Source organism: Athene noctua, chromosome 12 (genome assembly GCF_965140245.1).
Source record: "Athene noctua chromosome 12, bAthNoc1.hap1.1, whole genome shotgun sequence".
Classification (NCBI taxonomy): domain Eukaryota; kingdom Metazoa; phylum Chordata; class Aves; order Strigiformes; family Strigidae; genus Athene; species Athene noctua.
Genome location: NC_134048.1, coordinates 14,250,036 through 14,276,073, shown reverse-complemented (window position 1 = coordinate 14,276,073; position 26,038 = coordinate 14,250,036). Strand labels below are relative to the sequence as shown.

Genomic DNA, 26,038 nt, shown 5'->3' with positions numbered 1-26,038 from the left:
CTCCCCCCCGCGGTGTCAAACACGCGTGGACAGGTTTTCAACACGGCCTTTACTGGGGTTAGCTGGCGCTGGCCTCCGCACGGGCTGCAGGCCGGGCACCGCGGGGCTCTGCTGCCCTCACAGCCCGGGACGACACGGGGGGGGGCAACACTCAGCCCCGACTGAACCCCAACACTGCGACGCCGCAAACACACGGGGAAGGCAGCGGACAATGGAGCTCCCCTGCAGCACCCTGGGTGTGCAGCCAGTCACCTGCACAGGGCTGGGCCCTGATTCATCCCAACAGGTCACAAAGATGATCTTCTCTCTTTTTTTGTCCCAGGGAATGTTTTCTCACTGCAGGGCTACGCTGCTGCTTTTCCCAGGGAGGAAAGGCGGTTTCCTTTCTTGGTGCCCCTCCTCAAAACCACTCTGCTCCTTATCCCATCAACCTGGCAGGCACCGCTCTGGGATAACTAGGTCTGCCGGAGGCCACGGCTGCAGTGCCAGCACATCCCCTGAGCCCCAGCAGACCTCTTGAGCCAGGGAGGCCACCCTGCTCCAAAAGAAGCAGGCCTTGCGCTTGTTACCTTCTCCCCCACTCCAGCCTGTCCCTTGAGCACAGGAGGGCTTCACCCAACATCTGCAGCTGCTCCAACACCTCTCGCTGCATCTCCATGGCCATGTGGTGCACGTGGTGATTGAAGCTGTTGTACATCACCGCATTCTGGAACATCAGCATGAGGTCACGCTGGAACTGGGCCATGGACTGAATGTGTCCCTTTGACAGTCTTCTCTTTATGCTGGTTAAATCCATGGGTCTACAAAACATAGATAGAAGGAAAATTAAGTTGCAACCCAGGTGTTCTTCAGGCTCTGCATGAACATGCTTATTCTTGTTGCAGCATGGCCCCAAAACCACAGCTATTTTCAATCCATTTTATTGCTCAGGACAAAGAGGAGGAGTGAGAAATGTTTTTCTTCTAAGTCAGACGAGTAAGTTCGGCCAATGCGACACTTGCTGTCCAATCAACTTGGCAGGTCATTAGCAGTCACCTCTAAAAAAAATTTGATGTTGAGCTCCAGAGAAGGCAAGCGGAGTGATTGTAGTAATTAGTCTTCATGAAGTCAGACCAGGTCTTAGTGGAGAAAGAGAAGTTACTAAAATAGGTATCTATTAAACCCCCTTAAAATCGAATGGTGCCACTAGCAAAAATAGCAGTGCTAATAAGGGGAACATGATGGAGAATAAATATTACTTCCCTTATTTTGACAGAATGAGAAAATGAATGGCTGCAGAGACGACAACTGTGACCAGAATAGAATATGATTCAGCTCTAAAAAATGCCCTTAATCTCTCTGGGAAATATTCTTATGACCCAGTTCTCCACTGAGAGTAAAACAACTCAAGAGCAAGTAGTGGATGAGGAGAGGGTATTGACTGAGGTACACGCTTCCAGCATGGGGAACTGCTGAACTGCAGAAGCTGAATCCCTGTTCAGGAAGGGCTTACAGCTGCATGGATTGTGCCTGGAGTAAGTCAGCCATGCAATACCAGCAAAGGGCAGGCACAATTCCTATCAGCACCACAGTCGATGCAAGTTTCCAAGTTCTAATCACCCAGAAGGGAGTTTTAATAAAATAAATCAGTGGGAGATGCTGGTGACAGCCAAACTCTGGAAAAGGAGGAAGGAAAACATCCCACTGGCCCTTTGGAAACCAGAGAAGACAGAAAAAAATGGAGAGAAATCAACCAGTGAGCACTTCCTCCACAAACTCACCTCTTCACCACATCCCGGTATCCAGGGGCTTGTTTCTCTGACACTGCCTTCAGGAATGGGCCACTGTATCTACAGGGACAAGCACAAAGAATGATCTCTGTCCGCATCTCTGCTAAAGACACGGCAACACAGGCCAGAGCTTGCCTCTCCCTGCTTGCCATGAGGGCCACAGCCGATTAGGAACAGACAGTATCTGGTGGCTGGCATGACTAGGCATGGGAGGAGGCTGAGTCCCTCACTGAAGCTGGCTGTGCCAGCTGTGTAGGAAGCAACATTTGGGCTCCACCACATTAAGCAGAGGAAATAAATATGCAGTGTTCTCTCCAGCTTTGTAGCATGCAGCTGTTTTTGCTGTGAGGACAGCCAGAAGCAAAGCCATGGAGAGACAAGCCAGCCTGTTGGTGGCTGTCATGGAGGGAGGACATGGCTTGGTGACACAGGAGCTGGAAGTTAGGGCAATGTGTTCAAGAGCCATGTCAATCCAACCCTTTTCCCCCACATACCTGTGACTGACTACCATCTTCCAGATGGACAACAGAGTTCTTTTGAAGAGAAAATGCTGCAGGGGGTTATCCCAGTTCAGCTGCACCCTGTGGAGCGAATATATTGCAAATCATCACACTTGAGACAAAGTAGGAGGTGGCAGTTCTCCTAGCACCCGCCACATCCAGGTGGATGAAGTGCACAGATCCTCTGCTGTAGCTACGCAAAGCCTCTCAGGGTGGGATGGTGGAAGTGTTCTGCATCTCAATGCACAGCTAAACATCCAGAATGCAGGAAGGTGCTGGAAAATAGGCAGAAACAAGATCTGAGCTGAGCAGCTCTAAAGGCCAGACCAAGTTGGATAGAAAATCTCATGCTACTCTTAAGTTCAGAACTTCACTGAGGTAGTTTTTATTCAGTTCTCATTCCAAGAAACTATGGTTTTCCTTCGAAAGGCCAGGTGATCACACATATGGCAGAGCCTGCATGTGACTGACATGCCTGCACCTACCTGAAGGGGGCTGGTAATGCCCCTCTTACGAGCTGGACTGGACATTGCCTGACAAAGCATGACACCCAGCTCACACAAGGCCCTGAGGAAACAAGTATTTTCTATCTAATCTCTACTCTTCTCACTTCAGCCTAGGATCAATGCCCCAGAATTCTGGCAGATCCACAGAGACAGCACAAGTTACCTCCTTTTCTTCTATCCTCCTTGGCTATTTCACCTTCCTGGATGTGACCTGTGCCGTATGCTTATCCTCAAGTGAAACAAGGGAAACAACTCTGTTCTGCTGTGCCTGCAAGAAAGCAGGAACTACTTACAGCTGCGTGTTGGCAGGGCTTGTGGGGTTCAGCACTGGGGCTGCAGAGGTGCTATCACTATCATCTTGATCCTGCGCCTGAGTACTCATCTCCTGTGGATGCAGCTCACTTAAAGCTTGTTCTCCAGGTGTCTCTTGAGTCTTGTCCTGAAGAGCACAGAGGAAAAGGAATATACATTTAAATGGCAGCCCATCACCTGAATCCTTTATCTAGAAGCCACCATGCTGCACATCCCTTTACTGCATCCAGTCTCATACCTTCATTGTGCTGCCCAGCACTCCAGTGAGAGCTGGGTCTGATCTCTTGGATCATAACCAGCTCTGGCTAACACAAACACTGGAGCTGACTGGTGCCCAGTGTTGTGTCTGTCTGCTTTTCTGGGAAGAGTCATGGATGTGAGAGGGCAATTAGGAGCTGAGATGAGACTGCCTCAGGCTTGTTAAAGCTCGAGACACAGATAACAGGATCCCCTAGAGTGCAACAAGGTTGTTTCCTCACGAACTCCTACACGAGTATGACAGAGAATAGACTCAGCCAGGAAGGAGAGTGGTGCTGTTAGTATAGTGATTTGCCAATAAAATGTAGAGAGTGACAGGTGCAGGGCGAGAGGCTCTTTGGAGTCCAGAAGTGGGCTTATGTGCAGAGACACCCGAGAATTCCTCAACAGAAGATCTGAAGCATGGAGCAGACTCCTCAGGAAGAAAGTGGACATTGTGATGTGTTTGAATTTGACCACTGGAATTAACATGTCCTGACTGAACAGGTACAGTGTGAGAACACTGGAAGTTATTTCTGTCTCTGGTGTCTAAGTTTGCAAGGGAACAAATGTGAGTGTGGAAAAATGGCACTGTTCTTCCACTGCTACGTTATCTCGCAGGCTGGTGGGAGCCCACAGCCCCTCTAGACACAGGACTGATGCAAACCCAGGCTAGACAGTGCCTGCTTCCAAGACATGACGGTCTCTAGGGGCAGATGGTTATTGCTATCACAGCCACGTGGGCCTGAAACGAGCCAAACTGTGTGCTGCGTAACACAGCAATTAGAAGAAGGCAAGTATTCCAGTCTTGCCTTAAACCTAAGAGCAGACTGCCAGCTCTCATGAGTCAACTTTACACTGCCAAGGAGCAATTCCTCCAACTTAAATATCTGCAACAAGCTTCCTGTTCATAAAGATCCATACATAAAAAACATCCTCTCATACATTACTTCTGCATTCTCCTCCCTGCTGTCTCCTCCTCTGTGTCCCTGTCTTTTCACTTGGAACCTGGGACTTCCCTATATCTTCTAGAGCTGATTTCCTTCACTATCCTCACCCAGGACCAGTGGATCTCTTAGGACCACCTCTCCCCTACCTCTCTTCCTGGGAAATGTTCTTTCTCATCTTCTGCCAGGATGTGTTGTTGACTTTCCTCTGTTCCTGAGACTGCTGTTCTTGTGGTCTTTTCCTGGCACCTCACATCTTCCCCATCACCCTGCTTCCCAGAGCCACAATAATCCCCCCGAGTCTGTGATGACTCTGTGCTGCCAATGCGGAGAGGTTCCATCATCTGGGTTACCTGCAACACAGAAATGTATTGCTTCAAATTGTGGAGGCAAAAGGAAGAACAAATAAGCAGCACAGATGCTATTTTTGCTTTCACTCATGAATGCCTTTCCATTTTTAGGAATCCTTGCAAAATCTTCTGATGAAGCCCTGTGTTATTATTACCATGTCAGTTCACTGACATCTCTGTGCTTTAGGGTGAGCTTGTTTTGGCAAAGCAGCTGCCTGGCTGTGGTGCCAGCTTTAAATGGGAGGAAGGGCTAGGCTTGGGACAGGGAGCAAGTGAACTCCAGGCATCTGCTCCTCCCCCAAACTGTTTCTTTGTGTAAGGATGGTGGAGACCCTGAAAACTAAAATTTTTCAGGATGGCCTGAACTACGCCACCCACCTTCCTGTAATCTAAAGTCCTACCTCTGAGAAGAGCTGGAGAAGACTGTCATCTTCACATGGTCTCTCTGCCTTTTGGTAGTCTTCACTATCATCCTCCCAGAGAGGCTCACTGAGTTCCAGCTCATGGCCTGCCTCTGGGCTGCTCTTGTCTAGCTTCCCCATGGCCACCTCTTCAGTATTCCTCCAGCTCCCCACGTCCAGATCCAAAACTGAATCCCAGCTGTGAAGAGACTGGAAATCACTGTTCTTCTCTGACTCGCTGGGAGACTCCGTCTCAGACTCCCACCACACCCAGGCATGGCCCACCTGCAAACAAACATAAAGAGAGAGACAGCAATTTCTTTGTACCCTGATCCAGAACTGCAAAGTCCAGCTCATTTCCTGACATACTCAGACAGCCAAAGTATGGGAAGGATTCCATGAGGCCAGCAGCCTACACCTGAGCCCACACTTCACAGCACGTGACAGGGCTGTAGCTCTGCAACACAAACTGACATTTCAGAGCAACTGAATTTCAGGTTTTCTGTGTTCTTCCCCTGACCAGGCGTCAGTGGGTTACTGTCCTCAGGGGATGCTGAGCTGCTTTGGAGCATGCAGCTTTGTTGGATGCTAGATATATAAGGTGCTGAAGGCAGCCAGCAGCAAGCTCAAACCAAGTCATGTTGGGGCTCCTGAGCTGCTGATAGTTGTGAATAACTAATGACTCCAAGGACAACTCACTGAAATTCCCTTTGCTACCCCTTGAGAAATTTTTATACTGGAAATAACTTATTACAAATCCTACAGACACTTTGCTTTGAAAGTGACAGATGTGATTTAGCTGGATGGTGATACCTTGTGTATCTATCTGAGCCAGAAGAATTATAAACATGCAGAGTCACACGCTGACAGGGGACAGTTCTTCACATTTAATAAAATAAAAGTTAGCATTCTCTTAAGAAGTAAGAAACCATTAATTTAATTTCTGTTCATTAGCCCATACTGCACAAGTCCATTATGATTTCTCTAAGTCTGGGAAATTGCTTAGAGTCACAGTAACAACAGTAAACAGATGTTTGGTAGAAAAATCTGTATCTTGCTACTGAACTCAGCTGCATGAATGCTGTACCTATGGAGAATTCTATGCATTAATTAGCAGTGTCCTTAGAGTTTTCAGTTAATTACGTACAACCTAATTTTTCCAGAATTTTGAACAAGCACATTTCTCACTGCCTTCCTCTTGCATTCTCAGGACTGCTAGCACAGCTACAAATAAAGCTTATGGTGCATACCTCGGAGAAATAAGGAATCCGTTGGGTTTGGGATGAGAAAACTTGTTTGCTTATTTTATGAATCTAAAAGCAGAGCTAGGATCCGAAAGGCCCTCCTTCTGAAACCTCTTTCAAAGCTAACTTCAGCGGAAGCAGATAAAATTTGATGAGGTAAGAGATAACATTACCTGCTCTTGGCTTCCAGCTGAAGGAGTTGGGCAAACTGTGATATCATCTGAAGAGTAACCCTGTGCCTAAAGTGCTTTCCTGCACCATCAGCAGAGCTGGCCACACACGCAGAACCAGCCACCGCAGCTCAGCCAAACAGAAAAGCCTTAGCCTAAGGTAATCCAATCACTTGTGATCATCCTTCTGTACTCCAGCTGAGAGGGATAAGCATTTAAAAATCAAGAAGCCTAGGGAACTTGGGCATAAGCATCAATTAAAAATTGATCTTCATCAGTCTTCAGCCTTATGTTCAGTTTTACTAAATCTTGGAAGACTCAATATGCCAGAGAGCAGAACAGCAGCATTAGTGCAAGACAAGCGGGATGAGTGAACTAATTACAGACTGCTTAGTGCCACACCAATTCTGTACAAAAAAATAAGGAATAAAATGATCCAGACTTCAACTTTTAATTAAGAACTGCCTGAAAGTTCTTAATTATGTTGGCTACATAAGTCACCAGCAAGGAATCATTATCAAATTGGAAAGTTTTAGTTAGCTTTGCAGAGATCAGACACTGCTCAACCCTTGCTGATACGAGAAAAAGCTGTTAGAAGTAAAAAAGACGGCCTTTAAAAGGAACTTACATGTCAAAACAAGAAAAATGATAAAAGACTGAACTCTAGAAAATGAAATGTAGAATCCACAAAAAGAACCCCAAACAGAAAGAAGAACAATTTGCTAAAGACATAAAAGCAAACAACAAACCTCATCAAAAACATCAGAAGCAGAGAGACGCCAAATGATCGGGGGGATGACGCATGATCAGTGCCAAACATCTCAGTGGAAAATAGGGCCAGTTGGAAAAACCAAATTAATCATCACTATCAGCAGTTGCCACAGAGATCACACGAGACTTTCTCTTGGGATGGGTCTGAGAGACTGTTTCTAATTAAAATGTCAACAGGGGAGGTTTTAGAACAATTTGAAGGAGGGACTAAACCTTAAAACCAGTTGAGATTCAATTGCAAGTCCTAAAGAAGCTTAAATATAACGAGACCTACGCCATGTAACCTGTCATTTAAATTAGCCACACCACAAGAAAACCAGAAAGATGTGATTGTTATTATCCATCTATAAAAGGGTGGATAGTTGTGAGATGCAGCACAGTAAGCCTGCACTCTGTCCTAGGCAGACTGAAACAAAGGATTAGGAAGAACAGAATTAGTCGTCAGAACACAAGATGATGAATTAGGAAAGGCAATGGAGCTCGGTGGAAGAAAATTCTATCTTAGATTTTTAAAGATCTTAAACATCATTAAAGGCTATTAAAATGTTATGGGACAAGAGAAAAAACTCTTTGAGGGAAAAATACCTGGTTAAGAGAAGAAACCAAGGGTAGGAACGAACAGCAGTGCTTTCCATAATGAAATTAAGTTACTAGTGGCTAGGATAAAGGTCCTCCCATGTGCTACAACTTCAATTTTTCAACATGGACAAAGATAGGGCAGAAGTGTTACAGAGGAGACGGAGCCAGACTCTTCTCAGTGGCCAACAGTGAAAGGAGAGGAGGCAGTGATGACAAGCTGCACCAAAGAAAATTCAGACTGGACATAAGGCAAATATTTACTCCATGAGGGTGTGTAAGCACTGAAACAAGTTGTCTAGAGGGGTAAGGAAATCTCCATCCTTGGGAGAGGTTTTCTGAACTTGACTAGACAAGGCTCTGAGCAACCTGAGCTACATCTGAAGCTGGCCCTGCTTTGAGCAGCAGGTTGGACTAGGTAAAACGTTTAGAGGTCCCTTCCAACTTAAAATTATTCCATAAAATACCAGAAACCAAAAGAAAGCTGTAACTCTGTGCTACAAACTTAACAACCTGTAATCTCTGGAAACTGAGGCTATAAAAATTCAAGTCAGAAATTTATTCCCAACTTCAGTAGTGAAGGAAATTTAACCTAGTAAGCAAACCAAAGGATTCTACATTTCTAGCATCAAATGTAGAGTGAGCCTTGGTGGAAATATACCCAAGCCAAAAATGGGACTCTGCAGAGCAGGCACAATCAATTTCAAAACAAAACTTGTGAAAATCGAAGTATGGTAACAATACAATCCTTCCGGTCTTAATCACAACAACTGTTTCCTACAATCTGTGTTTCAGAAAACTGTACCCTGTACATGCTGCACAAAGAAGCGTAGACCACTCCCAGCTGGTGCAAGCATCAGGAAGGGTAACATTTTGGTTTTTTCTTTCCTCCCTGGAAGGTCATGGGGGCAAAAAAATACATAAATTTACTCTCACAGGTTATATGAACAGAAAGTAAGCTGGTAACTTGCAAACTGTCACAGAGAACTTAAACCTAGGTTAAACACCCATGTTGCTGAGGAAAAGAGCTGTACTTTCCAGTAAACAGTTCACAAGCTCATATATGAAACCAGGTACTAGCATGCCTACAGCTGCTGGAATCACAGATTTTCACTCTTGACTAGTGCACCCTGTACAAATCTCCAGGGGAAGAATTAAAGGCACATTTCAATACAACGGTCTCTTAAGGAAAGCTCTAACAAGACTAGTATTTAACTTCGCATGGTTATATCTCCTGTTTCATCACAACAGTGCCATATTCTCACACACTCAAGCAGGGTATCTTCCCCTCCATCCAAGCACTATGCAACATTCCCATAATTAACGGATTGTCTCTAACGTCAAAGCTCTGCCGTGCTTGTGTGCTGTAGGGTAACTGGAAGAGAGTTGTATTTGCAGACATTCAAGACAGGTATGCACGCTTGTACAAAAACAGGGTTCCTCACTGCAGAGAGCTGTGATGCTCAGGACACTGCACACCGTACACTGGATTTGTTCCCAGACTTTAATATACATACACATTTACACATCACTAGTAAAAATCTGTACACTTCACATTACAGTACATACGAGCCACCAGTTGCTAGCTAACACCAGAACACTGATGAAGCCCAAGACGACTGCCCTAAAACAGGCAGGGGGGCTAGCCTTCCCCTCCAGGGAAGTTTCTTTGGGTTACACATTCTGACGAGACACTGCTTTTCAGAGGGGCAAGCAAAGAAGGTGGGCCAGGTCCCAGAAATGGACCTGCAGCTTTTCTTCCTCCTCCAACAGCTGTTAACAGCATCTTGCTTGTGCTCCAGCTCTGGATGCCAGGTGCTGGGATTTTCTGTCTGCCTGCAGCATCATTTCTTCATCTTCATGTCTGCCTCGATGGCACAGCGACGCCCTCTGGTGCCTCCATCCTAATCACAAGGCAAACAAAGAGAGAGTTATGCAACCCTAAACACAGAACACTTCCTCCAGCTCTCGGGGAGGTAAGGAATTGTGCATCTGGCAACAACTTTTCATGCCTTCCAAATGGGAGAAAGGGAAGCTGTCCTAAGAAGGCCTGCCTGCAGACCTACCTAAAATTCACTCTGGACACAGCACAGGTGCTGGGATTTGCAGCATCTCTGTGCACTGCTGGCAGCCAGGGCAGAGGCAGGCAACAAGGCTCTTGCCCAGACAGATGCTTTTGGAGCCTGTACAGTGCAGGCTTTCTCCTAAGCGGCAGATTCTAGCTTGGCTCTTAAGATGGGAAGAGGAAACTGCTGACTAACCTACCTTATCAGCTGCTGATCCCTACGGGAAGTGCTCCTCCAGTTGAGTGACCCTGGCACTAGCTCCCTAGTTTCTCCGCACAGCTCCTTTCCATGAGCAGAAGGCGAGCTGAGAGCTTCCTTTGATCCGCTGCCCTCTCCCTCTGGCTGACATGCTGACTCTCCCGGAGTACTCCTCTGTCTTTAGATATATGCGAGAGAAAAAAACAACTCTCCATCTTCCTCCCCTCTCTCCTCCCCGCAACTCAGAGACTTGGGGTTTCCCGGAGGGAATATTTTTCCAGACACTTCCAGATCACCACAGGCACAGAGCAAGGTATTTCTGCGGAGCATCTTATTTGCTTTCTGGACCATGAATGATAAAGGAGTACACAGCTGACTCCTCACTTTCCCAAGACCTTTTGTACTGTCTCGAACGTGCAGAAGGGGCAGCTGTATAAGCATGAGAGATGCAGGAACTAAAGTACTGCACCACTTTGTCTTCCCACTTACATGGAAATAGAGCAGGAGAGAAGTTGTGGAAAAAAGCAAAGGCAGATGACAAAACAAGAACACTTGGAACCAGAAGAAAAGACTGAAGCCCCTCCCACTCACCCACGCTGAGAATAAGGGACTGAGATGTTTCTTCTCTAATGATCATGGTTGTACAGCCCCTAAGTTAAACACACACCACTGCAATGCTAAGGATGCTGTGACAGTGCAGCGATCACCCAGACAAGGAGCAGAGCACACTGCCAGCAGTATTGCAGTACTTGCTGGAGCCTTTCAATACTTACAAAGAGAGAGAGAAGGAAGGCAGGAGAGCCCATTGGGACACTGTCCTGTTAAAAGGCCAAACAGAAGGACTTATCAGATATCAGATATGGAAATGCACACACCACACAGAAGCACTGAGCCCACACATGAGCACAGAGAAACACGTGCCCCACTCCCCTTCCCGCATAGCATCAGTCTTATGCAGCAGGAACATAAAAATGGACAAAAGAGGGATACTGCGAGAGCCAGAATGCTAGGAAAGGGATATTCCCTCCTCAGTCACAGCAAGGCCTGGTCTACCAAACAATTCTGGCACTGTGCAGGTGCCACAGGAACTAAGCAGGCACTCCTTGTTGTCACAGTGTTGTGTGCAATCAGCTGAGAGCACCTGAGATTATTTAATCAAGTTTGGATGTATCTTCACAGAAGACAAAACCCAAACAAACCTACGTTGCTTTTAGTTTAGATCGCTGCGGAAGTCAAAGATTCTCTGGTGTGTTTTATACAGCAAGTTAGACTGCAGTGACTCCCTGGTTCTAAAAATCTGGGTAGGAAGTGAAGGACCTGGCAGAGGAGAGCCTTCCAATTCTCTACACCTTCACCTTCCTGACATATCACAGCTTTTCCGATACTTTGTTAATTTTCCTAATTTCTATCACCTGTTTTTAAAAACAGGGAATAGCTCTGTTGGGATTACAGAAAAATCTCGTAAGACCTGCCTCTGGGATGATGTATAACTCCAGAGCTGAAATCTAATCAATGGACACATTTAAAGAAAAATTTGTTCACGTGAAGATGCTGGAGCCACTGCAATCTCGAAAAACATTCTGCCTCTTTGGTATGGGAACTTCATACAGTATCTTGGGATTCTTCAACAGATGTCAAGTGCCCTTCTACAGAGGGTGCAGCATTCTCACCTTCTCCGAAGCATCTTGCTTGCGAGTGGAGTCTCGCCCACGCAGGCTCTTTGCACTGATCCCCGACTCTGATGTTTGCATGATCAGCTGTGTGGCCAGAAATTGCTGCAAGAAAACCATACTCTGTTAAGATTCTCAGGCAAAACAAGCTCAGTTAGTGCATGTCAGTTGACTATGACAAACCACAGGCCAGCAATGATTGGGTCAGAGGCAGTTTCAGTTCCTTGTCTGCTGCTCAGAATAAGTTCCCCCGTTTACCTCAGAAACCACAGGTCCTGAGGAACTATAAAACCCCAGTTCAAACTCTTGTTAGCCCTGCCAGTTGGGCCATTCTACTTCACAAGAAATTTTAACTGGCATACATTTACAGGACGCAGTTTCATGTACATTTTATACCAGCATAAACCAGCACAGCCACCAAACAAGCAATCGCGTCCCCTGTCATTCACCATTCTTGTTGCTTGTTTCTGTTCCCAAACCACACCCTGGTTCTTGCTGGCCTAAGCATTTCCCTGAAGGAAATTACTTTTGAAATTGGTCTGGGCTGAACCCAAAAACCATTTTGCTGCATTAGTTTTAATTTATCTACAACCTAGTTCACCACATCACCTGAGTTAGCACAACAGAGATGCAGGGAAAGATGGGACTACTTCATTCAAAGACACTGTGAGTGAGACTGTGGTCTCACATCCAGAAGTCCTTCCCATACTTATGGACCAAGGCAGATGCTCTGTCCTGCACTAGCCTCAGCTCAGTACTTTACCTGGATCTGCTCCAGGACATCTCGCTGCATCTCCACAGCCATGTGGTAGACATCATGGTCAGAGCTGTTGTACATAACTGCATTTTGAAACATCAGCATAATATCACGCTGGAACTCAGCTGTGGTTCGTATCAGCCCATTCTCAATGTTCTTTTTGATGGTGGATAAATCCATTGGCCTATGAAAGAAATGCAGTCAAAATAGTAACAGAAATATTTAACTCTTTCCCCACTCTTTTGCTAACAGTCCTGGGTCTGTAACATGTTTAGTTAGACCACCTCTTTAATTTAGCCAAATGGGTTCTCCCCCACACAGGCTGTGTTCGCAAGTATCAAGGCCTCGGGTCAGAAGACACAAGCTGTCCAGCAGGTACCAATGAACGGTAACAACGGTGTGGCAGATGCCCCAGGAGAGGCATTTGCCTTCTTCAGGCATCACTGAAGGAGACTTAACTAAGGAACTAAAGCTGCAGTCACTGAACTGTTTTGGAGGGATTTTGGGGGCTAGCAGGGGATTCTGGCAATTCTTTCAGAAGAGTCCACTGTCTGGGACAGCACAAAATGCTGATTAAAAAAAGAGAGGTCTTTGGAATTTCAAAGATTAAATCCTATCCTTGGGTAGAAACTGGAAGAAGCAGATCAGTCACATACCACCTTACTGATAAAAAAATGTTCTGTGTAAGTCAGTGTACTTAATTCAAAGACAGAGCTGTGTAAAGACATTCATCTGAATATATATATATTCAGTATATATACTGAAGATGACCCTTTTCATGGGGAAACCTGTTTCTGACTGAAACATGCCAGAAAAAAATAATTTTCCAAGTCTTGCAGTCTGCATGGCAGGCAAAAACTGCACCGTTCCTGCTAGAAATCCCCACACAAATATGCAGATATACAGAGTTCCAGTGACAGAAGACTGCTGATACTCACCTCTGCACAATACTGTGGTAGCCTGGTGCTATATCATCAGTTACAGGCTGTAGGAAGACATTAGCGTACCTGCAGAGAGAAGGAGTCCACTTAGTGCCCTGTCCTTGCTAGTAAATATTTGTTTCATGCTCTCATGTTTATTTGTCTGCTAACGGTACGATTCAGCACCTCCCAGTACCAAGGCAGATGAGCCTCAGAGATGGGACAACAGATTTGCCTAGGATTAGTCCACTTCTTTCTGCCACTTCTCAAGATATCAAACTCACCTGTGATTAGCTGCTGCTCTCCAAACTAGCATGATGGCTTTCTTCCAGATCTTCTGGGCCTGTATTGCTTCCTGGTCCTCACTGCACACTGAGCTGGGAAGAAAAGAATAGGACTTCCTTCAGGAATCTGCATACTGCCTCAGAGCAGAAACTTTATAGTTTATTTTGCTTCTGACATACCTATGCTAATCCATGCCAAAGACAGTAAGAAAAAACCGGGACCTGGTACTATGGTGCTATCTGCACACTTATACTTGTAACCAAGGAAAATCAGAAAATCAAGAAATTTCCCCTTTGGACCCACTCAGTCAGCAAAACAGAAATGAGAATCCTACAGCCCCTCCACAGAACAGTGTGGGATCTGCACCTGCATGCCTGAGAGCGTCACTGATACTCACAACTGCGAGGAGGCTGGGCTGCTGGGGATGGAGTCGGCTAGCGTGTGAGACTGTAAAGGTGCATTATGGACACTGAAGCCATCATCGCTCTCACTCACGGGGGGCTCATTATCCATCTCTGACAGATATCCTTCACCCTGATCTTCTTCTTTGGGTTCCTCCAAACTGGCAGCCTCACTGGCACCATCCTCATCATCCTCTTCACCCTGCCCATCCTGAAACATACAGTTCATGAGTCCCCAGAGCCAGCTACAGCAGCAACTCAGAGCCTCCAAAGCAACCAGGGTTCAGCAAGCGAAGTGGTTTTCTTGCTACACTGCTGACAACTATACAGGTACTTTCACAAAATCCTAGTGACTCTCTCCTGCCCTGCCTCCCACCACAGACACAGAAAGACACACACAAACTTTACAGTGCCTGAAGCAATCTCCCCTTTAGCTCCAACTGCAGACTGCCCACCTCAGCGCAAAAGGCTGAATGCAAGCTTTGCTTTTCAGCAGATGGGAGCTAGGAAGCAGCAGCAGTGAGATGTTACTAATAACCTCAAGATGACTACAACCAATTGGGAATTACCTTCATCTGACTCCTAAACAGGACTTGGGCCTCCTCCTTCATTGACTCTGTGAAAGAAAGAAAAGCAGAAAGGTTGATTCTCCACAGCAGTCTTTCCTACAAAAGCTCCTGCACCAACGCCTACTGTCCTGCAGTAATTACCACTGTTCCTACACATATCTTTTCTCCCTCCTCCCCAAAAAACCTGAACCAGATCACTGACAACTATCCAGCTAATAATGTTGCATGTAAAAGATTTCCTAGCTGAATTAAGTTACCTGACAGCTCAAATTTGTGCTGAACATCAGCCTGTGAGGAGTCTTCACTCACATTTGGGACTTGTGGAGGGGATGAATCATCATCAGGTGGGGTCTGGAGGGAAGAGAAATGCACAAATCTAGATGTTTGTGTCAGCTTACTTCAGTGAAGGTGGGGGCACATCTCACTCACCCTAACCTAACTCAAGGCAATGAAGTTCACTGAGCACCTTCCCAACAGCAATTCTGCACGTGGATGGGGGGGAGATACACAAAGGTACTGCCTAAAGCAGAGAGCTTCTCTGCAGATCGAGCAGATCAGCAGCATGACTCCCAAGAAAACAGACAGTCACATTCATTGAAGGGTCACCTTCAACCCAGCAGGCATCCTTCCTCTAAACTTCTCTCCTACCTGCCACAACTGCTCCTTTCTTTCCCCACACCAGTTCCAGCCAGCCTCTCTGCTCACATACCTCTGTCTTCACTGTATTGTGCACTGCATCTTCTCCCTTGGCCGATTCTATCTCAATTTCAGAAGTCTCTCCTGCTGCTACAGCTGTTCTTTGATCCTCTTCTATCTCTTGACTTCTAAGCTCTGGTGTTTCTGTCACTCTTGCAGTTGCTGGTATGGTTTCCTCAGGGTCCAACTGATTCTGCTCCTGCTCTGCAGGTTCTGTCTTTATTTCTGGTCCCAGCTCGCCAATGACCATTAGTTCTCGAATTCCCTTTGCCTCTGGCTCCTCACACTCCAGTCTCTCCTGCTTCACAGTCACAGACACTTGGGGTATCTGGGCCTGTTTCTCGTGCTCCTGACGAATTGAGTGTTCCCACGGGCCAGGCAGGGTCTGAGGGTCATCGGTATCTTCGCAAAAAGAAGACAGAGCAGCTTCAACAACTGCTGCATCCAGGACTTCAGGGTGGTCATCTACCTTTATTGCCAAAACAAACACACAGCCGTGCAGGCCAAGGTCAGAAACGATTTAAAAAAAAGTTTGTGTTATCTGGTAATGAGACAACTGTGAATAACCTGGTGTACTGGGTTTACAAAGTTGCCTTTTGCAGCCAGACTCATATCACTCCTTGCAGTCTCCTGTGGAGCTTTGGTTTCAGAAATACAGCACTCCTGGAAAGCATGCTGCAAGCAGTGCTCATCTGTCTGCCAGAGACATGACCCAAACTATACCCAACATGAGGAAGAAAGACTTCTTTCTGCACTCTGAAGAGGAGCACCAGACTAAATATGGCAGACTAGCAGCAGTGGTGTCATAGGGTCATTTCCTATTGATCTGGGCAATGCTGGTAAGAATGTGCATTTTTGAATAGTTATTTCTTACTTGTTTAAACTAACTAAATTGGTGAATAGTAATCACTTGAGATTAACTTAATTGGATGTGGAACAAAAGGCACTGGCACTCTGCTTTGCCTGTTTACCTTGTCTTCAATGATAGCTATAATATTTCCAACAGTATCGAAGTCCAGCTCTTCCCCCGTATAGGACACTGCAATATCCATTTTCTCAGCCAAATCCAGGTCTTCTTTCCCATCCATGCAGTGATCTTTGGAAGACCCTGCAGCGCTGCCAGCCCCAGACCCCAGGCACTCTTTCTTGATGGAATCAATGATCATGGATATTTCACTGCTGTCCATGGACACTGTCACTGTATGGGAATCAGACACTGCCTCCATGGAAACACAGGCTTCTGGCTGGCTCACTGCACAAGGATAAGAGTGACAATCAGAGACCAGTCTGGAGAAGTCAAGCCCACACAAACAGATACTGCAATGGATAAGAGCAAGTACCAACCACAAGTATCCCAGGTCCACCCACAACAGCACAGCTTAGAAAAATAAAAAATAAATACAGGTTTGCTTTCCCACAGTAGAGATAAGGTGGGATTCCAGCCCTTGAACCACAATCCAGCAACATACCATCAGCACCCCCACCCACCATATCCTGTTTAAAACCATCTGTTTATTGCAGAACCCAGCTGTAACTGTTCCTTCACCAAGGATGGCAAGTCCGAGGTGATAAAAGACCAGCTGAGAGCTCGCTGGGTGCTGATCCCAAGGGAATTTCTGTTTTCCAGCAATGCATGACCTATGAGTGCGTAGTTCAGGAACGCACCTGTGGCTACGCTTTCTGGAGCTGCAGCTGGTGGCACAACGGATGGTGCTGACAGCGTGGGCATCATGACAATGGTTGCCTGGGACACAGGCTCTACGGGGGGTGGCAGGAGCTTAGCTGGAGGTTCGCTGGCAACAGCGGAGAAGGAAGCAAGAGGTGAGGTGAACTGTGCAGGACCAGCTTCTAAAAGCCGGGAAAGCGTAGGAGCACCTAACAGAGAGTAGAAGGGAAAAGCACATGAGCAAGAAGCAGCCACCACTGAAGTCCACAAAGCCATCACCGGGCTCTTCACTGTCTGGTGGCTTCTTCCGGGAAAAAGACACTGAGAGGTACCTATAAACAGTCCCAAAAGCTACAGGGAGAACCTGCACCAAAAATGCACGACTCCTTTGTGTGAGACAGAATCATGCAGCTTATGGGACACTGTGTTCAACGGAAGGGCTGGACAGGCTATGCCACACATGCAGAGAGATGCCCTTCCAAAGGCTCATCCCAATATAGTTATGGGAAATCTGAAAAATAGTGCTGAGAGAACCACACAAGGTAAGCCAAGACAAACAGTCATCACAGAGGCATGGAAGGGAGTAGAGGGGATTTCTTTATGGGTCTTTCCAGGAGAATTCCTCTTATATCAAAGGTTGCCACTCAGCTGTAACTTCCAGTCTGAATTTACTGAACTGTCTGGACCAAATTAGCAGGTTTTAAAGAACAGACATGGATAAGGAAAGCAAGATTATTCATATGGAATTCCAGATGAATGAGTGGCACAAATCCTCAGTTGCAGACAATGTGATTAAACCACTGGTTAGCATGAGCTGAGAAAAAACTTCACCTTAGACAAGTTGTTCTGAAAAGGCCCAATACAAGGACTTGCACTGTCCCTCTCACCCCCCACTCTGTGGAACTTACTCTGGACCTCACAGTCCACTGTGGTTTAATCCTCAACAGACCTCTAAGCTAAAGCAGAGGTAAGACAGATTAGTTCTCCGGATTCACAGGGAGCTGCAGCTTGACACATCAGGAATCAGATACCAGACCATTTTTTTTTCAAAACTCCCTGTCAACTAACCCTTTCTTTCTACACTGAAATGCCTGGAACTAGCCAGTGTTAAAAACAGAAAACTAGACTGCATGGACCAGGATCCAATCAAGCCTAATAGTTTCAGTCATTTTAAGTCACTCTTTTTACTGTAAGGATTAGGCTCTTCTTAAAAAAAAAGTAGGGATGAGAGGGATGGGGGTACAGAAATAGGAATACAACTCATAAAGAAGCCCAAAAACCAGATGTCCTTCATATCTCTCCAAAGAAAATTCACAGAACAGTCTGAAGGTACATCTGAAGGGAGAACTGTACAGGGAGAGTCCCGAGTTACCTGAAGCAGCAGGAGATGCAGGGACAGCACCAGGTGCCGACTGCATTTCCCCACTGTGCAGCACTGGAAGGACGCTTCCTACCTCCAGCAGGACTCCTGAGCTGTTCATGTGACCAGAAGCCACTGCCATTTCATTTTCACCGACCTGCCAAAGGAGGACACAACTGAAGTTCCCATCACATCAGTGATTCTCTGCCAGATATCCATGAATATGTCCATCATTTGCTGTCTCAGCATTTCTTCTGCACCTTTTGTCCAGTCTAGTCCCTGCCTGAGGGTCCTTATGCAAGTGCACAACATGACAGTCTGAAACTGGTTGTTCTTCAGCTACAGCTGCAGTGCAACCTTCCTTTGAAGTTAGGCCAAATACATTATTTGCTCTACCTTAGTCCCTCTCTTCAAGGGCCTCACAATACAGATACCAGTCTTTCTACACCCTGAGATGGTACAGAATTATCCCTTATTTTGAGCTGAGGGAAACTGAAACACCAAGATAGAAAGTAATGCTGTCAAGGTCACACAGTAAACCTATGACAGACCTTGAGGCAGATGTGAAACAGTCCTGTTGACACAAAGAAAATCCAGCTTTCCACAGCCACTACCTTTCCTTGCTCCACCAATGTTACATTGCACCCTGCAAACAGAACCCACAGAACAATTACCCAAGATAACAAATAGAAAAGACCACAGAGCTGACTATTAAGAAAAGAAAGTCAACAGCAATATACCTATTCGATCACACAAGCACTAACACAGGGAATCCATGCCATGGGCAGGCCAATGGCTGCTATTTTCAGACGGCTCTGAACAGTGTCAGCAATGGTTGCCCTCATAAGATTTCCAGAGTCACTAACACCAGATGTGGGTCATCATCACAGTGATTATAATAACTGTCTACAATTAGAAGAAAACTGGAGCACTTCAATAATGGTCATAAACCCCATTAAAAGGCTCCCTACTTCTATGCTAAGACCCATTACAAATACTGAAACTCAACTTCCTGCCAAGATGTAAAGAAGAATGGTGAGCCCAAAGTAGAAATCATCAAGAACACCTGCACAGAGGCTGATCAGGACAATGCTGACTAACATGCTCCCTCCCTGCAGGGAGAATGATTTCCTCTAGCAAAGCCTGCAACTCCAGCTCCTTGAGACTGAGGGGAGGCAGCCAGTCCTATGTGCTGAATGATCCCTGCAGTCCTGCACCCACAGTACCACTGGGAAAGGGTCCCACCTCTGTGGCTCATGGGGGTAATTATATCTCTCAGATACCACTTCTGCTGGGACTCTCACAAAAACTGTACGTTTTTAAAAAGCCTTTGCAGCTCCCCCTTTTTCAGTGGGAGAGTCTGGAGCAAATTGTTTGTGTGCTTGCATATATGAGCAGAGAGCTCCATACCAGCCTGGGGCTTGTGGGCAGGAGACTGCCCTTCTTCAGCAGCTCTGAGAGCAGAGGGGAAGGAGGCGGAGTTGCTTTTTGTCCTAGCATCTTTTTCTGGGGTGAATCATCAGTGACTGGGGTCATGGGGGCATCCAGGGGAGCAGAGCCTGGAGGGGTGTCAGGGATTCCAATGAAGGAGGCAACTGGGGTGCTGGGCAATGTCCCTGGAGTGACCTGAGAAAGAGAAAAACCACACTGTTCAAAGCCACACTCCACCACACGGACTAGCCCCACTTGCTCCTTCCCCCAAGAGCATTGATCCAGCACACCACGGACACCTACTCCATTCACTCACTACACCTACTCCAGGCATATGCTCTCACCCTTTCCTTGCCCTGTAGTGCCATTTCCCAGGCACACACACAGAAGACTGCCTGGCCAGCCCACAGATGCCCCTACACAGCCTCTGATCCAGGCACCTGATTGTCACAGACATGGAAGAGGACACATATCTCGAGCAGCACTGTACATCAACCACACTACAGCACTACCACAGCAAAAAGTCTGCGAGATAAGGCAAGGGCTTCTCCCCAGACTCCTTTTCCATGATGGATGCAGAGCCCCATGTCCCAGGCTGGTCTTTCCCTCTTACCATGAGAAGGATCCTTACCCCTGGACTGGCCTCATCCACAGCAGGCTGAGACAGATCTCCCAGAGAATAGTCTCCCCCGGGGGAGGTTGAGCCTGCAGGGGAGCGAACCATCACACCTGTCAATCGTCGTGGCGGATTCTTAATGGCCTGACGAGCTGGAAGAGAACAGAAAAAAAAAAAAAAAGTGAGATTCCATGACTCCATCTTGGACAGTCCTTGAGTTACCTCTGACTTCATCCTAAAGAACCCTAAGAAAATATATTGTAGAAATTTCTTGCACCACACTAGGCTCAGTTCACAATACCAGCATTGGGTAATGCACTTTAATGTCAGTTCTCCCTAACAGCTCAGTATTCGCCACCTCCCACCACTGATAGGTTAGCTCACTGAATTGCCCCAAGAGGTATAAAAGAATGAAACATTCCGAACCAATCTCTCTTCCTTTCATCTTCAGACAACAGTAAAACTATAGGGAAAACTAAAGGGGTGAAAAGCCTCACATTCTAACAGACAGCTCCTTGCTAATCCCGCTTCCTCTTAGATACACCTTTTCTACAGAATTTGTTCCTTTCTCAGAAGTCTCTGCATTTTGCCCTGTTACAAATATAGTGCTGGAAAGCAAATACAATATTTCTCTCCAAATCTAGGTCAATGAATTTGTCCTGAACAGGTCTTAACAAGACTTAATTTCCCAAATGTTCTTATGAATATATGTATCTCTCTCCAAGAAGTAAGGAAGCTCATTTCCAGCTTACCCTGATAAGCAGCATCTGTAGCCTTCCTCTTGACTTCCGCCTCCTCTTCCTCCATTTTTTTCTTTCTGTACACAGAACCAAAACCTACTGTCACAGAGTGTCCCACTTGACCTTAGTTCCTCCTCTGCAATCAGCTTACTGACCCCCATTATCTCCAGACAACAATGAAACGCCTCTGTGGACTCAGGCTCAAATCCTCCCAGGAGGGAAGGTCAGTCAGAGAACAACCCACTTGGCAGGAAACTTCACTTCCAACTGGTTATCAAAACAGAGGAGGCAAGCATGATGTTGCAAGCCATTACCAAACTCTTTACTGAGAAACTCCAAATGATGTTTCACACAAGCTGGTGCCCCCCAGTCTAAACTAAGTCCTCCCTCAGAGGCCAATGCATCTGCCCAGCTGCCCCATTTCTCTTAACCCAAAGTACGCGGAGTAAGAGATGTCTGACAAACACTCAGTGTCAGGGAACTACAATCCCAGAAGAAAGCATAACATGGAAATAATTAGATAACCCACATCATAATCTCATTGCACAGCTCCTCCAGTCTGTTATCCATGTGTCCGGCCTGGATCAGTTCTGCATCCTTCTTGAGTTGCCTGTAATCAGAAAATCTTCTTATTCACTTATCACTGACCAATACATCCTAAGCAGCATTTTCACCCCAAGCACTATCCCACTTAGGCCACTTTTTCAAGACAGGACTCTCAGACGCACTACAGCTTAACACCTCTGCCACATACCTATATTTTTCCTGTGTTTCTTTAATCATTTTCTTCAATTCCTCAACTCGTTCTGCAGTCAGTTTCCGCACAATAACATCTTCCACAGTTTCCACAACCTCCCCCTTCTCACCACGTTTTCTCCTAAAGAATAAATCAGTTCAGACATGAAACACAGAAAACTCCAGTTCTCCTTTCATAAATGGCTGCTGTCTTTCCTGACACACACATGCACATAAAAATCAACCTCTTCAAATCTTCCTTAAATGATACTGAATAGCACAATGTTCAAACAATCTCTTCTGAAAAATGTATCTAATTCTTAAATGTGTCCAGTGTTAAAGACTTCAATAGACTGAAGATGCAAACCTACTGCAAATTCTCCATCTGAAAAAAAATCAAACATTCCACTTCAGAGAAGATTCTTACTACTCACAGATGAAGAAACATCTATTTTTTTCTTTAATAACCCTGCTAAATCCTGTGTCTTGCAACTCTAGCGCTGAAGATCATTCAGCACTATCACAAATACTACTTTTAAACATCCTGCCTTTAACTTAATTTGATATGAAGTCCTAAACCAAAATGCCTGGTTACAAGTGAGAAGTATCTGAGACCACCAAGCTGTAGTGATAGCACTGATAAGAAAACTGTAAGAAACTGCTGCAAAACAGAGACAAATATAAAACGTTTCCCCTTTTCACTCTTCCTGTCTTTTCTACCCCTATTCTGAATGAAAATGTTATCTCTAAAGCTTCTGATCAGTAAGATTAACATGAAGTGTTTTATTCCAGCCAAATAAATGTTTTTTTCTGCTGCATTAAGTCCCCAAATGCACAGTGCAACTTTTAGAAATGGAGCTGTGGCAAAGAGGCCTCAATTACCCTGCCATGTATTTGTAACAACGGTAGGGGCATATAGAAGACACTATCAAGTACACAGTGACCAGTTTTAGAACCACGTAATACTGAAACACTTCAGCCTTATGAAAAAAGGAGACAAGGCAAAGACATATGGGAAGCACGTTCTAAGAAATACCTTGGGCTTGCCAATCTCCCCCATCTGCCATACCCTGATCCCACTTTCCCTCACACCAGCTCTCACAACTGAATTTCCTCATTCCTGTTGTGCAGGAGCACTATCAAGTGATTTGCTGTAAGAACTGGTAAGTCCACCACAAATTGTTGCAGGCTGCACTTGTGTCAGCCTTTGTACTCACTTAGGGGTCTCCGTAGTCTCCAAGAGCTCTGAATACTGAGATGCACAGTGCTAGGAAGAAACAAAGAAAGTCAGAGGACACCAAAGAGTCAGCTTCAGCAAAGGAAGGCCTATCAACAACGCCTACAGTTACTCCTACTTCTTCAGAGGTCTAACACTTTAGGAACACATCTGACAGTCTTCTTCAGAGTTCCCCCATGGCTATAGTTTAGAATAGCTCAAAATGAGGAAGTGTATTCACTCTTTTACTCTAGCACTGCCCAGGCTGATCTTCAAAACAGAGCTAATGAACAGATGCTCCCAGCTGGCAATTTAGAAATCAAAGCAAGCAAGCATGATTAGGAAAACTGTAGCTGTAATGTTTCAGTCCATGAACAGGAACCAAAAATATTTCAATGGAGAAGACAAAATAACATTTCATCAAGGTCAGTTTCATCGCTTAACAGAAATAGTAAGCAACATAATCTTCCCAACTTCTCCTCCCTTGATTCTCTTAGTCTCTGTCCCTTAATGCAACAAAAATCCCAGGTGCTTGCCCAAACAGCAGGACACACCAAAATACATGGGCATCCACAGATTCCTGGTGGAAGGAATTCCACAGCTTAATTACATGCCTGGTGAAGAACAATCTCCTTAGGTTTGCTTTGAACCTGCCTCTTGGTAGTCTTACTTAATAGCCTCTAAATCTTGTACTAGACAAAGCACTGAATAATTAATCCTCATCCATCCTCAGCATACCACTTATGATTATGCAGACATCTGTCACATTTCTGCTACTCATCTCTTTTTTTTATGTTAGGGGTTCTACCTTGCTCAGCCACCCCTTACAAGGAAGCTGTTTCACATCTTTGATCATCCTTGTGTTTTTCTTAACACTATCCAACTGTAAACTCAAATTTCATTTCAGAAACAGGAAGAAGTATTTAATCTGATTTAAATATTTTTTTAAATTTATTTTGCTCTTTTTTAAAAAAAAAAAAATTTTGGCTGGGAGTTAATTTTCTTCATAGTAGCTTATATGGGGCTGTGTTTTGGATTTGTGCTGAAAACGGTGATGATAATAGAGGGATGTTTTAGTTATCGCTGAGCTGTGCTTACACAGAGTTAAGACCTTTTCTGCTTCTCACCCCACCCCACTGGGGAAGGGGCTAGGAGTGCCTAAGGAGCTGGGAGGGGGCACAGCTGGGACAGCTGACCCCAACTGACCAAGGGGATATCCCAGACCATATGGCATCATGTTCAGCATATAAAGTTGGGGACGGAAGGGGGGAGATGTTCAGAGTGATGGTGTTTGTTTTCCCAAGTCACCGTTACACATGATGGAGCCCTGCTTTCCTGGGGATGGCTGAGCACCTGCCTGCCGATGGGAAGTGGTGAATGAATTCCTGGTTTTGCTTTGCTTGTGTGTGTGGCTTTTGCTTTACCTATTAAACTGCCTTTACTTCAACTCACAAATTTTCTTTTAGTCTTCTGACTCACAGTGAGCGGCTGTGTGGGGCTGGCTGGGGTTAAACCATGATGCCATGGAACTCATTTTTTCCAAGATTCAAATGTCAGTGTCTTACCTTTTGTGAAAACCAGTCAGGTGGGCGCCCTGGCTCTGCAAAAGGTTTGATAGCTCTGCTGACTGATACCCTACAGGAGAGAAATGGCAAGACGCTGTCAACTTACTTTCTTCCCCCACTAACATGTAGAGAATCCATAAGTGAATAGCCCCCATAAATAAAATGAAATTGCCAAAGAGTTTTTAGGTTTGGGAATTACTCAAGTATAGCTCTTGGACTCAAAAATATTTGCATGTTTGTAATAAAACATTGCTTCACTCCCTTGCTTTGAAAAGCAAGTTTCTAGCTTCTGATGACACCATTACAAAAACCTGACTTTAGTGAGGGGGAAAAGACGGCAAAACAGAGCTGCAAGTGCAGGAGCAGTGCACAGGGATCCGTTATCAAATATCTTTCTCAACCACAACTAATCTCTTTCAATTTATGAACATGTAACTCTTTTTTAACACACGGGTTTTTACACAGTAGTTCCAAAAGAAGCAAAAGGACTGTCGAGGTACAGCTCTAACGCCTCCACCTTTACCCCCATCTTTGTTTTGAACAGAAAGCAGAGGTGTTAATGACTAGCTGTGCCAGAACGGACCGGCACAGTGACAGGCCACAACAGCCCGTGTTCTACGGCGGGAGCCCCGTGTCCGCGCACACCCGAAGGCGGAGGACGCTGCCGCCGCCGCGCCCCGCTCCCTTACCAGTTCTGGTCCCCGCTCCGCATGACGGACGAGGCCAGGCAGAGCTTCTCGCGGATGGACCACGGCTCCGTGGGGCCGGCGCTCAGCAGCTTGTGTTCTGCCGGGAGAGGCGGAGGAGTGCGCGGCCCCGGCAGCGCCCCCGAACCCCGCCCCCCGCGCTGGCCCCGCCCCTCCCGGCCCCGCCCGCCCCCGGCCCCGCCCCTCCCCGAGGCCGTTGGCTCCGCCCCCCCGCGCCACCGTTGGCCCCGCCCCCCCTCGGAACCGCTGTGTTCTCCTCGGGCCGTTCCCCCGCTCCCTCCCCGCCCACGTCCCGCTGCCGCGGGCCGTCCCCGCCGTTCCCTCTCCGCTGCCCACCCGCTCCCCGCCGCCTTCTCCCGACAGGCCCCGCACTCACTGCCCGTCCCCGCCGCCATCTTCCCCGCCCGGCCCGAGGGACAGCGGGGCGGAACCGCGCGCAAGGCCCGCCGGGAGGCGCGCGCGCGCACCCAGCAGCCGTCCCCGGGCGCGCGAGCGGCGGATCGCTCGGGCCCCGCCCCCGCTGCCCCACGGCGGGCGCTGATTGGCCGCCGCGCGGGCGCGGGCCCCCATTGGCGGAGCGGGCGGGCGGCGAGGTTTGAAACCCCAACAGTAGGCGCCGCGCGGGGCCGGGGGGGCGTGAGGCGGCGGAGCGGGCCG

At 46.6% G+C, this 26,038-nt stretch overlaps 1 protein-coding gene across 4 annotated transcripts; it reads right to left on the bottom strand.

Moving 5' to 3' along the window:
- Positions 1-289: 289 nt before the first annotated feature.
- BRD8 (bromodomain containing 8) lies at positions 290-25,810 on the bottom strand. 4 transcript variants are annotated; one of them, XM_074916065.1, is made up of 26 exons: positions 25,758-25,810; positions 25,364-25,460; positions 24,675-24,744; positions 23,111-23,160; positions 21,913-22,035; positions 21,688-21,768; positions 21,171-21,235; positions 20,434-20,570; positions 18,384-18,528; positions 17,011-17,220; positions 16,317-16,597; positions 15,359-15,814; positions 14,907-15,000; positions 14,650-14,696; positions 14,077-14,291; positions 13,679-13,771; positions 13,413-13,481; positions 12,481-12,658; positions 11,718-11,822; positions 10,821-10,865; positions 5,023-5,307; positions 4,421-4,624; positions 3,069-3,214; positions 2,264-2,350; positions 1,761-1,829; positions 290-800 (listed from the first exon to the last, which is right to left on the bottom strand). In XM_074916065.1, the coding sequence occupies exons 1-26, from the start codon at positions 25,774-25,776 to the stop codon at positions 566-568; spliced, it is 3,606 nt and encodes a 1,201-aa protein (XP_074772166.1). In that variant the 5' UTR covers positions 25,777-25,810; the 3' UTR covers positions 290-565. The 4 variants fall into 4 exon arrangements, 3 of the variants coding, with proteins under 3 accessions (XP_074772166.1, XP_074772167.1, XP_074772168.1); XR_012634414.1 differs by lacking the exons at positions 290-800; positions 1,761-1,829; positions 2,264-2,350; ... (1 more) ...; positions 4,421-4,624; positions 5,023-5,307 and adding exons at positions 9,270-9,687; positions 10,049-10,225; positions 19,782-19,997; XM_074916066.1 differs by lacking the exons at positions 290-800; positions 1,761-1,829; positions 2,264-2,350; ... (1 more) ...; positions 4,421-4,624; positions 5,023-5,307 and adding exons at positions 9,270-9,687; positions 19,782-19,997.
- Positions 25,811-26,038: the final 228 nt, after the last annotated feature.

Bases quoted from the DNA above. Each gene is read 5' to 3' on its own strand.
- BRD8 (XM_074916065.1), bottom strand. The intron at 13,482-13,678 runs GTGAGTTTGATA...TTCTCTCTGCAG, and splicing joins AGAGCAGCAGCTAATCACAG to GTACGCTAATGTCTTCCTAC. The intron at 12,659-13,412 runs GTGAGTATCAGC...TTTCTTTCATAG, and splicing joins TACCACAGTATTGTGCAGAG to GCCAATGGATTTATCCACCA.